Here is a 14,101-nt window from a genome sequence, read left to right on the forward strand (position 1 = left end):
CAGAAGAAGAAAAATGATTGTTTCCCATCATGTTCATATACTAATAGTAGTAGCAGTATTTGTAATATGCTAAGGATAAGATCTGGAAGAAGAGAATCTAATCATTTGAGATGCGAGTTGAGACAATTCTGACTCAGTTAGCAAACAACAGTGTTCAAATATCTTGATGCTCATTTCTAACCCAATTGCAAAAGGCGAAACTCTGAAATTTACGGTAAACACCATAAGTATATAAAAAGAAAAAAATACCTTTTTGCAAGAAACAGGTGATATTCAGCGGACTGTGTGAAATGTGTGAAATTTAAAGAAAATCTTTAGAAATAGAAAAAAAAAAACAGACAAATGTTTTAACAAGTTTTGACGTGAAGGTTGAAGTAAAACAACACTGAAAGCCCACCAAGCTAGCAACGCTTAAGATTCTCCACAATCCAGAAAAGGCAAAACAACCTGTAAAGTTAGACTATTAGGGGATCAATCCTGGAGGGAGAATATTTAGAAATTAAAGTGTGTTTTGAAATCTGAATTAGGGATCAGCCTCCCAGTTTTTAACTTCTTTTGATTGCATAAAGTTGCAAAACAAGGATACACAGAAGAGTTTTCCTGGGATTACAGAGGAAAAGGGGCTGAGAAATATATTTAGACAGTTAACCAAGCAGTATATTTCAGACATTACTACTGTGGTTGCTGGTTAGTTTAAAACTCATGCAATATCCTTACGTGTGACGACAAGCAAAACTAAACTAAACTTCTGCTACAGTGCCCTGCAAAATGTAAACATAATTTATGAACAAGCAACTGTTCTTCTCGGCCAGCCTTGTTAGGTGGCAAATCTGTTCTCTTCTCCCACCACCCCTGTGATATTAGTCAGACAATCAACAAGCCACTTCAACACAGAGGTAGTTTAATTGGATGCTGCAGAGAATTACCATCCCTGTTGCCTAGCAATGAATCCTTATGCCAGTATTGTTGTCTTTGTGCAAGCCTTTCTCACAAAATACCATCTATAAGTACTATGCAATTACAAAATTTTCTCTCAACAAAGTTTCTAATCAAGCTGCTGGTAGACTTCTGCTCCACAGATTCTCTTCAGACACGTGATGTGACGCCTGGAGCCATAATAATACTCTTCAAATGACAGACCTAAATAGGGGGATGCTTCCTGAATATAATAGGAGAAGGCCAGTTATCAGTATTAATGTATATCATGGTTTTAATCTAGTAGTGGGACTCTATTAAAAGTTTGAATCACGTTAATTGCAGGGTCTGTAACTAATCGCATATAATTGCATTTTAATCAAAAACCATATAATAGACAAAGACAGCAACGTTGTCAATTCAAAAATCCTTTTTTGCTGCTAAATTTTTTAATAATTAGACAGATGAGCTCCACATCAAAGATATTTATTGGTTTGTAATCTGTTATTTAAGCTGTCCAACCATCAGGTAGTTGCAAAACGTTATTACACCCATTTGATTTTTAAGCGTTTCAGGAAGTGTTTGTAAAAAAATAAGACAATCAATGAGGTTTATTAAGGTCTAAAGTCTCTTGATTTGTTTGACAAACACAAATTAACTGGCAGTAAAAGAAAGAGAAAAAAACACTAATCTGATATGAATATATTGCTGTTAGAGGTAATGGCTGCCAGAACATGACACTATGAAATTATTATGGGCCGCATGCTATAAGTCACTGTCACGGCCAGGTTGCTTGGCCAGAGAGACCAACAAGAAGGCTAAATGAGGCCATGACATTAGCCAGGAAACAATTCCAGTTTTTTTTTCCTTCCTTAGCTGGAACTGCTGATATAGTGGGGTCAGCCAATATACCATTATGAAACTGTTTACAGTGATGGCACTGAGCAGACCAGGATTGGAGTCCTGACACTGCAGTGAAACCGCCCTTCCTGTTCTTAAGTGGCACCAGTAAAAGACCAGAGTGTGTTGCTTCTCTGTTTGGTCGGATGGGGACCAAACAGAGTTTCCCCCTAGAAACGCTGAATAAAATCACAAGATAAAGATTTGCACTGGTAAAGGGTCAAAGCAATTGAAAAGCTTTAAAAGAACAAACTCTCTGTTTAGTTTCGGTGGGATGCTTTCTGTGCCGGCTTTGACTAGCTGGTAATTAACATATCCATGCAGATTAATTTATAAAGATGTCTACATTTTTGGCCGCCTACTCTTTTTATCCCAGCAGATTTGCACACACAAGAAAAAAGAAACGCTGTCAACACAGAAACTTCATGACCCAGATGTTTCTTCTTATGCGAGAGGTCTTATTTTAAGAGTGGTTGTGGGCTGTTCTCGCTTTAACTAGTATGTGGCTTCAAGCATAATAGGAGAAATTAATTCAGTCCTACAGCTTATTTGTAAGCAGTCTTGATAGGCAACCACATTTTTGTGCAAAAAGAAATGTCAATCAAAAAGTGAAGGTACAACACTTAATACCCAGCAGGTAAAACACAAAGCAGCTGTAGGACAGTACCTCTGGGTGCAGGCGGCTATTATCTCTTGAACCTTTCCAGCTTTTGTCAGAGTATTTACTTCAGTGTTTGTATTTTCTTTGATAGACTAAAAAAATAAAAAGGCTAGAGATGTAAAATGAAAAACAGGAAACATGGCAAAGGTTGGTGCAGATAAGAATCTGAAGAGAATGATATGAATTTGTTTTCAACATATAATCTGGGGACTATATTATTGCTACTGAAATCTACATCTAAAACTTAACTGTAAGGGTTTTTTTTTTCAGTAGCATAGCAAACACTCAACATCCAATGGAGGGAGAACCAGCTGACAAGAACAAACCTGCCCATCTTAGGGACTCAAGCTCTGCCTGTTCTATTTTGTGACGCTCCAGCCGGTAGCGCTTAGAGGAGCAGGTGGCCTCCACAGACAGTGAACAGAGCCTTTCTAAAAGCTCATCCCCACCTCACATCCCTCTTTTATCTTTCCAGCCATCCTCTTCTTTCAAGCCAGCTCTCCTTTCCAGCTGAGCTTCATCACTCCATTGCTTCCTGCTTACTTTTCTCTCTCACTTTTCTTTTCCTCCTGTGTTCTGTAAGCCACCCCTCAGAAACAGCAGCAGCCAGGAGTAAAAACCCACCAGATGTGCAGTTTTCTTTTTTCAGATTTCTCCAATTAATTTTCTCATGTCTCCGCTACACATTTGTCCAATGCAACGTAAAAAGGGCTGACTGCTCATAAAAAGTTATAGATTTACCACAAAGATCCCCCTGCTCTACTGATTGGTACATATAGGTACAAATTGTACTATAAACAGCTATAAGAAGTATTCCACCCCTCGAACGTTTTACTATTTTTATTGCTTTTGGCAAATCAATCATGATCATCAAACTTTGGCTTTTTTGACTAAAAAGAAAAAAAGATTAAAATTCCCTTAACGTCAAAGTGAAAGCGGATTTCTACAAAATAAAAACGGCAGACGGCAAATGTACATCGCCACCAACACACCATTCCCAGTGTGAAGCACGGAAGTGGCTGCGTCATGCTTTGGTGATGCTTCTAAGCAAATGGAGAAGGTGAAAGGAATACATTTTCCATCTACTTTGGAGAACATTTAACTAATTTAACTTGACCCAGTCAAAGCCCAGGGCTAAATCCTGCAGAGAATGTGTGGTGGGACTTGAAAAGGGCCACATGCAACCTGAGAACCTGAACAGTTTTCCAAGGAAGAGTGGTGTAAGAGTGTTTTCACACCTGGTAGTCTAGTAGACTCGGTTTGATTGAGGACCAAAGTTGCAACATTTGTCACATTTTCAGCTGCTGCAGTTCGCGTTCACATTGCACTGTGTGAAACAAACTAAAACTTTTGAAAAACCTGTTTGTAACACCACAACGGCTCCCCTCTGAACCTTGTATAAGCTAAAAAAATTGATTTTAATCAAAACATTTTAACATGTTAAAATCTATGTATTGAATCAACATTCATATGTGGAAGTCCTTAGCAAAATCTGATAAACAATTTGTGTTTTTATTTCTTTAGTGATGCAAGTTGTCCAAGAATCAACTTTAAGCTCATCTGAGAACAAAAGCTCCAAATTGACTGTGACAACAAGCACCGTCATCACCAGTCTAATAGAAACCAACACTCACAGGCAGATGTATTAAGGTTTCTGCCTGTAGTCAGTCTTGGTGTAATTTTGGAACTGTCAGTATTTATTACTGAAATTCTCTGGTTGCAACTGTGTGGCGATCAGGGCTGCTTTAGGAATACGACCACAGAATCAGATGCTTTTACAGTCACTGTTTTAAAACAAAATAATAATAAACATGACAAGTACCCAAGAAAAAACCTTAAACACTGATCAGGAAAGGAAAAGACCAGCTTTGTATGTTTCCACTACCATTCATTCAGCTTCTCTAGCCAACAAACATAAAGTAGTTGGTTTGAGCTGTCAAACAAAACACATTTTTTATCTTTTATTTATTAGAAACTTGATAAATGATCTGTTACTCACCAGCAGTGAAGTCCTTGTTGAGGTCAATGAAAGCATTAGAGTGAGGAGTGCGCATTTTGATTGATTTATTAAAATCATTCCTGCACTCTTGAATCCTAAAGTGGGGGGGGAAAATTATGATTCTATATTATTCTGAATAAATTAGTGAGTAGCGGTTAATGACACAGCCAAGAAATGTGCATTTTGAAAGGTATTACTTTCACCTTTTGGTAAGATAACAGACTACAGTTTGGAGAGGCGCGGTCACCCCAAAGACATCTGGAATCATGTCGCCATTGAAACTGTGGGAAAGAAAAACCCATTAGGGACATTAGTATATTCCTGCAATTGGTGTTTAAAATATTCACAGCATAATGTATCTGAAAAACCTTGATACTAATACTTACTCCATAACAAGAGGCTGATCTGTTAAGGTGAAATTCAGGGTATGCCACTTGGAGGTTTCTGCAGGAATGGAACAAAGAAGGCAGGTCATGAGTTACAAAGGGGAACAGAAAGGCAGCAGAATCTGACTGGTAAAATGAGACTTAAACAGGAGAAACGCAACAGACAAATGATTGAAAACTACATTTAAACTTAAACCATTCTAATCTATGGCCCTAAAAGGCGGCATGTGTCCAGACATTTGAGTTTTATGTCCTTTTGTTGTTAGATATTCTCTCTCATGAACACCGGGTAGCAGAGGAAAAAAGATTTTCCAGACGACTGCTGGGCTGCAAAACCAAGATCTCTTGCAAGGTGAATAAAAGGTCCTGAACTGATCCAGTGGGGTTTCCAGGAAGACACAGGCAAATCCCAAATCTAAGGTAAAGCCCTTACTGATGTCGACTGTGGCCCAAAATCCATACGATGGCATCTTAAAGAACAAAATATGTTTCCTCCCACTCTAAAAATTTGCCACTTTGAACTTTGCCAAGCATGGGACACCAAAAGGTGAAAGAAATGTAAATTTTCTAAAAAGTAAATTATTACAGACTCTTCTGAAAGTTTCTAATGACACTGGCTTGACAAGAATGTTCTACTTTCTACACAGCAGAGTGAATTAAATCCATTTATTCGACAGAAGAAGGAAGTTTCTGGTTGTGCAGAGGCATCAAGCAGAGTAGGATATGTTGACATGTTGCAAGGGGCAGAACTCTTAACGGAAGGCAATCATCCCTGAAAACATTTCTGTTTGCTCTAAACTGGTTTCTCTACATCACATGCATCAGATCCGGCCTGCCAGATGTTTTCATGTGGCCCCGTAGTCTCTAGAAAGAAAACCTTTGTGATAACGGTGTGCTTAAAAATTATTTTATCAATTAAATCACAGCCAAGGCACCTTCAGGTTTCAGGAAGTCAAATTTATGACTTTTTAAGACCTTTTAAATGCCAGCTTGAATGAAATTTAAGACCAAAAAATCTGTTAATATAGGGGACAATTGGGGGATCCTGCTGGCTCTTATGGATTGGCAAGAGAAGCAAGACGGTAGCACAAACAAATGTCCTCTTGTCGACTGGTGATACATTTACAATTACCAATAAAAGACATTTAACAAAGCTAGCTGGCTAGCAAGGGTATATTAGCACCTTTTTAACAACCACCTCAAGTACTGAAGGCCAAAAAGATGTCCAAGTGTGACTCAAATCCCGAACATTTTCTGTCATTATGGTCATTAAAACCTCCTTAATGATCATAATGAAGTATAAGAGTATTTATGACAAACTCTATATTTGTGGTTTTCATCAGATGCAAAGACAGCTGTTTATTTACATTTTAACTGATTGTTAATAGGTAGTTTTATCAATACTGTCTACCGCAACTGGAAATTTAAATACATTCTTGATCTTGATCTGGCCCAAAATGAAAATGGGTTTCACAGCCCTGCTCCACATTGTCACCAGTCAAGATTTTTCACACTTTTGGGTTTCATTTCATTTTAGGCTTTTTTTTAAAGATGATTTTTAAATTGTCTTAAGACTTCTGACTAGATAACGAGCACCGTGTTCCAGTTTAAATTAGATTTTTAATATATTAGCTATGTTGTTTTGTCTTTGAATTTTTTTTTTGCATTTGGCGCTCAACTTTTAACCCGAATACGATCCAGCAGCATAAAATATGAACACCAGACGGGAGCATCGTTTTTCTCCTCTCGATACTTTGATCAGGACTGTAGAGAATCCAGTTCTGCTTAAAGACGTGATTTATTTTCACGCTGAAGAATGACTACGTTAAAACAACAATGAAGAAAATGAGGGGAGAATCAAAACACTGGACTTGTCTCAACAATGTGGAAACACAAGCTGTTTACACTTAATGTATTAACAACACAACTCAAACATAAAGTCTGGATATGAGAGATTTGGAAACACACATAAAATCTTCAACTATTTACAGTGCAGTCATTTATTGGATACTAGAAACAATCTGTCATAAAAATTATGGGAAAAGCATGATGAGAACAGCTTCTATCAGTGGCTCCAACAAAAACATGCAATTGCTCATAATATATTTCAATTAAATACATTAAGTGAGGAGGTGGAAAAGTGTTTACCCCGTTAATGACATCTTTTGCTTTTGCTTTTCTATCAGACCTCAAATGTTACTGTTAGACAAAAATAACCTGAGTGGAATAAAAAAAACATCTTAAAGAACAAAATATGTTTCCTCCCACTCTAAAAATTTGCCACTTCGAACTTTGCCAAGCATGGGACACCAAAAGGTGAAAGAAATGTAAATTTTCTAAAAAGTAAATTATTACAGACTCTTCTGAAAGTTTCTAATGACACTGGCTTGACAAGAATGTTCTACTTTCTACACAGCAGAGTGAATAAAATCTATTTATTCGGCAGAAGAAGGAAGTTTCTGGTTGTGCAGAGGCATCAAGTCCAGCAAACCAAAATTCAACCAGAGAATTAAACTCCTGCAGTGGTGAATCTTCATATGAGAGGTTGTTCAATCAAACTTGAACCAACTGCACATCAACTATCCAACCAGGAAGTCTAAAACAACATCTAAAGCTCTGCAGATCACAATCTAGTCAGTTTATGTCAAGGTTCATTGTTTAATAAGAAGAGACGGTGCTAAGGTGAAGCCCTGGGAGATAAAACTGCTGATCTAAAGGAACATCAAAACTCACTTTACCAAAATACATCTTATTGACCCTCAAGGCTGTTGGGTAAATATTCTGCGGACTTCAGTATAATCTTGGTAATATGATATGACCTTAGAAATGTTCTTCATACTGAGTTGTGACGTTAAAGATTCATTGCCAGTTATCGGAAATCCTTGATTCCTGCTAAAACTCAGGAAAACAAGCTACTTTTTTCACATAATTAGAGGACTTTATTAGTTTCTTTCCCCTTGATAAAAGGGCCAATAATTTGAAAACTGTCTTTTTATTATTATTATTTAGCTCATACTTTTCCAAAATTAACAATTTTTATGATGTGAAAATTCAAACTGTGACAAAAGGAAAACGCAAAAACTAAAGAAAAGCATAAAACGGCAAAAACACACATTTCATACTACTGTATTTATAGCATACATTTTGGGGAAAAAAACAGAAACTAGAAAAGAAACAGAAAGAAGAGTGAAATCAATCTAAGCTATCATTTATTGTTAATATTTACCTAATGTCTGGTTGTTCCCCCAGAAAATGAAAACTGATGTTTTTGAAGATATGTCCTGAGTTGTCAGAAGGACATCCATCTGAGAGTCTCCATCATAATCTCCAGGAACAACACTGGTAATGTTTTTGAACCTGGAAAAGGAAAGAGGGGTACTGAGATGACAGCCAGTGGCCAAATTTGACTCATCAATAAAACAAACTCCATGCATACAGCAGACAGAAACATTGAATGCACCACTTATACAGTTACTTATCAAAAGCAAACAAAAAAGACGTTATTTCTGAGAATATTTACCCTGGCAACATCTCCTTAGTGATGTTAACTTTGGGCTTGAAGTAAGGAGGCTTGGAGTCGGCCAAGAAAATCACTACCTCAGATTCTGCAAAAGTTGTAAAATAACACAGATTTAAAACAGATCTGTTACCCACCACAACAAACCCCCAGTATGGACAAGCAGCCTGTCATTGACAAATATTCAAAAATAGGTGATATGAAGTAAAGTTCTCCAGATTTCAACTACTTAAAAAGTGGATAAAAGCAATTTTAAATCAAACATAATCATTGCAATGTTAGTTATTTTAAAATGTCTTGTACTCTCCCATCAATTTCTTTTATTATTTGTGCTAGATGAGGGGAAAACTAGCATGACTGGCATCTATTGTGTAGTAAAACGTAGTAATCAATAACTGTTTATATGTAAACACGTGTTGAAGTTCTTGCTATTTATATTTCCTGTTCTTTTATTTTCCTCACAAAAAATTATAATCTATAAGTGTTCCAGGTCAATTTTTAAAGTACTCTGCTGTTTTCTATATTTCATTCAGAACCTTTATTCAGAAAGGTTCTGTTGCTGAGTTAAGTCCAGAGAGCCTCAGCTTTGATTATCAAAGCTTAAGTGGCCCAAAAACGACAATAGTTTGCATCTTTTTCTGTGCCAGCGTCTTCAAAAATGACCAATAAAAGTTTACTTGTATTGCACATTTCGAAGGAATGCAGTTCAAAGTGATTTACATGATAAAAACATAAAACATAATAACCAATTTTGTTCATAATAATAGTTCATTTCTATTTGAAAAAAGGCTATTTTCCCTCCACTGATTTACTTAGAGAGAGCATTTAGAGTTTATATAGTCGTTACCAGACAAAGCTCTGTTTTTGAATGGCTTTACTTACAGTGAGCTTGAATAATTTATGACAATAAATGAGCTAGCTTTGACCGCATACTTTTGTCTCGTGACAGCCGATAACATCACAGGTGTGCTTAATTAACTGTATCTATTTCCTGAATTACTGCAACAGCTTAATGAGGTCAAAATTAATTTACTAAATTCCACCTGCGCATTTACGGCTTTAAAAAAGTATATATTTTGTAGTAATTTTTTAAACTAACTCAATAAGGAAGTTTACATTTGACAAGCCATGGAGTTACAGGTACGTTTATCCCCTCGAATATTAATACACATGAAACAAAAACACATCGGCCGACAATTTATTTTTCTTACTATAAAAGTATGTTTATATTCATCTGACCAGCTGTGTGCCAGGTCGCTAATGACAGTAGCATTACATACGCTCTCTGATGACAAAGATGTCAGTCTGTTTATCCGAGTTGAAGTCACCAAACGCCGCCACCGTCCCATATTTGTTGGTCCCGAACAGCTCCACGGTTACATCTTGAAGAGCAAAGAGGCCTCGTTGTTCCAATAAAAGTAACAAAAACGTTATTAAAAAGGTCTTTAATGTAAACATCCGCATCCTGGTACAAGTGCAGTTCCACAACATCCACCAACTGGAATACGGCACACCGCTTTACGGCTGGAAGGAACACAACCATCTCCTGAATACAATAAGTATTCTTCAAAAGATCTGTATAGATTGTTTGTATTATTATTTTATCAGAAGTTAGAGTCCGTACAATCAAAAAGTACGCCAATTTTGTTACATATATATAAAATTACTATGTTATTTACGTCAATGTCGTGCAAACTGGCAGCCTGACAGATGACAGGTGTTTGAAGCTGGAGAACGGTAGCAAGGGAAGTGTTGCTGTTGCTCTTCAAAATAAATACATTTCATTCTTAAAACTGAACATTTAATAACAAACCTAATAATTTTTTTCTACCATGAAATACTTTATTTTTAAATTTTCACTGAAGCTCATTGAAATGTAATTTATTCTCATTTTGACTGTAAATCACAGCCATAAACGTTTTACTTTGAAGGGCGCAAAGCAGAAACGCTGTTAAGTCCTGGCAGAATTGACTGAGAGTAAACATGGCGAGTCTGGCAGATGTCGGATGGAAACTCTTGGAATTTAAAGCCCGATCGAAGAGATCAGGTCTGACTCATTTACTTTGCACGATCTCACGTTGTATAGCGCGCCCCGGCGGTGTCTGCTGTGCTACAGCTTGTTTGTGAAAGTCCGGCAACCTCGGGCCTGACTGGTCTGTTTGTACTCTCAACCTGTTCAGAACCGAGGTGATGGTACAAGCAGCAAAGGTCAGGGGTTTTCATGAGCCAAGCTTTGGCGCTATTTTAGGAGCTTTACGGAGGGTCTCTGTTCGCTGGGACTCCTCGGCAAAACATTCTGCTCCTGCGCTGTCTTGTCGTGATGGAGTCATTGTAAAACCTGCTGGGCCTCTTAAATGCTAAAGGTTGTTTAATTTTAAAGAGTTTGCGAGAAACAGTGCGAGAGTAAAAATGTACTTTTGTCTCTTATTGGGACAAAACTCTTCAAAGTTATTACATTACAAAAAGTTGACCTGTTTAGCTTTTAACTGTATTCAGATCCTTTCCTGCATATGGATAATTTACTAAAATTGGTCCAGCTTATAGAAAGCATCTCAAAATTACTGCAATTCAACAGCTTCAATAAGTGGTTTAATTACAGTTATTGTCTACTTTCCTAATTACATCGTCATTGTAGAGTAGATTGTGTTTTATGTAGTTCACCAAATGACTTCTGTAAAAGTATTCAAAGCCCTTTCTTCATCTTGCAACCAAACATTTCTGTGTATTTCCCTGGGATTATAAGCGATAGACCAAAATAAAGTAGTAGATAAGATAGATGGCTTCTTTTTTTTTTCTTCTATACAAAAAAAAACCCTGAAGAGTTATCCATCCATCCATCCATCCATTTTCTTTACACCCTTGTCCCTAGTGGGCTCGGGAGGGTTGCTGGTTCCTCTCCAGCTACGTTCTGGGCGAGAGGCGGGGTCACCCTGGACAGGTCGCAGGGCCCTGAAGAGTTATAGACAGTACCTAGGATTTCAATTATTTTATTTTTTTAAGTAAAATTAAGCATTAGCTGCAGCCTAGTCTTTAGAGTTATGTATATAGAATTATCAAAGTAAATAAGGCTGCACACCGTACTCTTCAGACTTCTAGTTTCTGGAAAAAAATTAAGAAACCGTTGATATTGTGTTGGTCAGCCATATCCCACTAAAATACACTGAAGTTTATGTTTTTTGTGTAATATCAACTGAATATATATATACATATATATATATATATATATATATATGGAAATAATCAGGGGGTATGAATAATTTTGCAAGTCATTGTTAATATGTCCTGTGATTCTCTGCATGTTGTTCATCATCATTGCCGCTAAATGTAATTCATTGTTGATTGGCGCATGTGTCAAATCTAACGCTGTGCTACTAACTGCTTCCTGTGAATTGCTGTAGATTTCTGATTTAGCTGAGAGAGAGAAAAAGAGAGACGGTTGGCCTTAATTTCACCCTTTGAGCATGGCTGTCTCAATGGCTGCGGTTGCCCAGCCCCGTCGAGAAGTTCGCAGACTCGGTAAGTAGCAGGAGTGAATATGGGTCAGAGTTATGCACAAAGCCAGAGCGGACAGAAAATGCATTCAGAAATCTTTTAGATTCTTGGATGGTTTTCCATGTCTTGCTTGTTTAATGTTAAAACTGACTGGGTTAATTTTTCCACATCATTAAGCAATATGCCCACAGCAGCTTGTTCTCCTAATTTAACCAAATTTAAATCTTAATTCTTAGTGGTTAGCAATTCATTAAGAAATATGTTTAATAGGAGTGCTAGAGAGATGCAGTAGAAACCTAAAGTTTGAATATGTACAATAAAAAGACAAACACCTATTTTTCTCCTCATTGAATAAAGTTAAATCAGACCAAACTTCTTTTATTTTAGGTTGGTTTGAATTACCAAAATTATTTCTATTTTCTAAATGTCACAATAATGAGAGAGAAAATTGTCAAGACTCTGGGTTTTTGGGTTTGGTTTTGTTGTTCATCTTCTTATTGTTTTTATTCACTTTTTGTCGATTTCGTATTATTTGTTGTTACTGATTTCTTGTTAGATCTTTCTTTTTCTTGTGTTTCTTTATTTCAGCCCCATCATAGTGTTCCTAGTTATCTTGTTACTCTAGGTTTAGTTATTCTTCCATGTCGGAGTCTACATATGTCCATCCTTGGTGATTCTAGTTAGGGTTATTTCTTTGTTAGTCCTCTGTGATCCTTAGTTTTTATTATTTTTAGATCAGCCTTGTTTCTGTTTTGGTTCTTTCATAGTTCCCCCTCATGTCTCTGTTTCTTTCTTTATCATATTTTCTTTAATCTTAGTGTTTCTTTAATATTAGCATTATTTCCAGCTCTCTTGTGTTTCCTCCCTCACTCTTTTGTGTCCCCCTGTGTATCTCCCCAGCTCCCTGTGCCACATTCTCGCCTCCCCTCAGCCTGATCCCTGCGCCAACTACCCACACCTGTTATCTATTAACTCATCAGTCCAGTCCTTTGGTCATACTCACAACTCCCCTAGTATTTAAGCTCCTCAGTCTCACCCCCAACTCGTCGGATCCTCACTTCAACTCCGTGCTTCCCTGTGTACCCCTGGTTAGGTGATTTTGTTGGATTTATTATTTGAGTTTTGTCTTCACTCCTGTAATTTTTGTACTCATTATTTTTTCATTAAACACTTGATATGATCCACGTCCCCACCTCATGTCTGCATTTTGGTTCTACCACAAAGCCACACCTCTTGACAAAAATATGTTAGAGATTTATTTATTTATGTCGTCAAAAGCAGAAGTTGACAGGTTGACATTACTAAAACTTTTAAAACAATGACAAAAAAAAAAAATGGATGATGATGTTGTGGCTTTGGAAACCTCTGATGCGTTAACTGACACACCTGAGTTAGTTGGAAGCTCAAGCTCTTGAGCTTTGAGCCACACCTGATGCACGATGCTTTTTTTGTTTGACATGACGGGGAAAGTCAATAGAAACCAACCAAGATACAAGGAAGAGATGTCTTGGCCCATTATGGCAGCTGCACAAGTCTGGTTCATCTTTGGGAACAATTTCCACATACTTGAAGGCGTCTCATTTATCTCAAACAATTATAGACAAGTACAGACATTATGGGAATGTCCAGTCATCAAAACGCTCAGGAATGAGACGGGTTCTGTGACCCAGAGATGAACAGGTTTTGGTTTTGCAAAGAGAAATAATTTTAGTAGTTCTAAGAAATGAAAAGTTTTGTCAGATTTAATTTCAGAGTCAAAACAAGTGTCTTTTTTTCAGTGTATGTAAACTACTGGTTTAAACTGTGCAATAAGTCCAGATACAAATGCTTTGGATGATAACAGAACATAAGCCTTAAACTTTAATTTTGGTTCTTGATATTCTTGAATATAATGAAATAAATGTTATTTTAGCGATCGTGTGGTTTTGAAAACATTACGGGCTGCATCACTTTGAGCTGTACGCTCTGCATTCTGCTCCTCCCCTCCAATCATTTGGGAACCCTGAAGGGACTCCGACCTAAATATGCAGTTATGACAAAGTGGCTTCAAGTGGTTTTCATTAGTGAAGTTAGCCATGGGGTTGTTTAAAACTAGTTGAACATGGACAGCTCCCATTTTCTGTTATGTAAGAAATAATGTTATTTTCCACTACACTGGTTTAAAGGGTTATCTCAGAAAGGGGGAAGGGAAAAAAAGAGATTGGTTTTGTTCCTTGCAGTTTTTAAGCCGA

At 37.1% G+C, this 14,101-nt stretch overlaps 2 protein-coding genes across 8 annotated transcripts in view; one reads left to right on the top strand and one right to left on the bottom strand.

Moving 5' to 3' along the window:
• itfg1 (integrin alpha FG-GAP repeat containing 1) overlaps positions 1-9,890 on the bottom strand; it is a 169,208-nt gene extending 159,318 nt beyond the window's left edge. The window contains exons 1-6 of one of the 3 annotated variants that reach the window (XM_044102727.1): positions 9,659-9,889; positions 8,382-8,466; positions 8,088-8,218; positions 4,862-4,919; positions 4,679-4,756; positions 4,476-4,570 (exon numbers count right to left, since the gene is read on the bottom strand). In XM_044102727.1, the coding sequence (XP_043958662.1) occupies positions 4,476-4,570; positions 4,679-4,756; positions 4,862-4,919; positions 8,088-8,218; positions 8,382-8,466; positions 9,659-9,869 (658 nt within the window). In that variant the 5' untranslated portion in view covers positions 9,870-9,889. Of the gene's footprint in view, positions 1-4,475; positions 4,571-4,678; positions 4,757-4,861; positions 4,920-8,087; positions 8,219-8,381; positions 8,467-9,260; positions 9,343-9,658 lie in introns of those variants that run through there. The other 2 variants (XM_044102744.1, XM_044102753.1) reach the window with 2 other exon arrangements.
• Positions 9,891-10,324: 434 nt separating this feature from the next.
• Positions 10,325-14,101, top strand: part of phkb (phosphorylase kinase, beta) — a 107,867-nt gene continuing 104,090 nt past the window's right edge. For 2 of the 5 annotated variants that reach the window (XM_044102688.1, XM_044102680.1), the window contains exons 1-2: positions 10,363-10,425; positions 10,559-10,586. In XM_044102688.1, coding sequence (XP_043958623.1) covers positions 10,378-10,425; positions 10,559-10,586 — 76 coding nt within the window. In that variant the 5' untranslated portion in view covers positions 10,363-10,377. Of the gene's footprint in view, positions 10,426-10,558; positions 10,587-11,776; positions 11,895-14,101 lie in introns of those variants that run through there. The other 3 variants (XM_044102705.1, XM_044102715.1, XM_044102698.1) reach the window with 3 other exon arrangements.

This window comes from Gambusia affinis, linkage group LG02 (assembly GCF_019740435.1).
Source record: "Gambusia affinis linkage group LG02, SWU_Gaff_1.0, whole genome shotgun sequence".
Lineage (NCBI taxonomy): Eukaryota > Metazoa > Chordata > Actinopteri > Cyprinodontiformes > Poeciliidae > Gambusia > Gambusia affinis.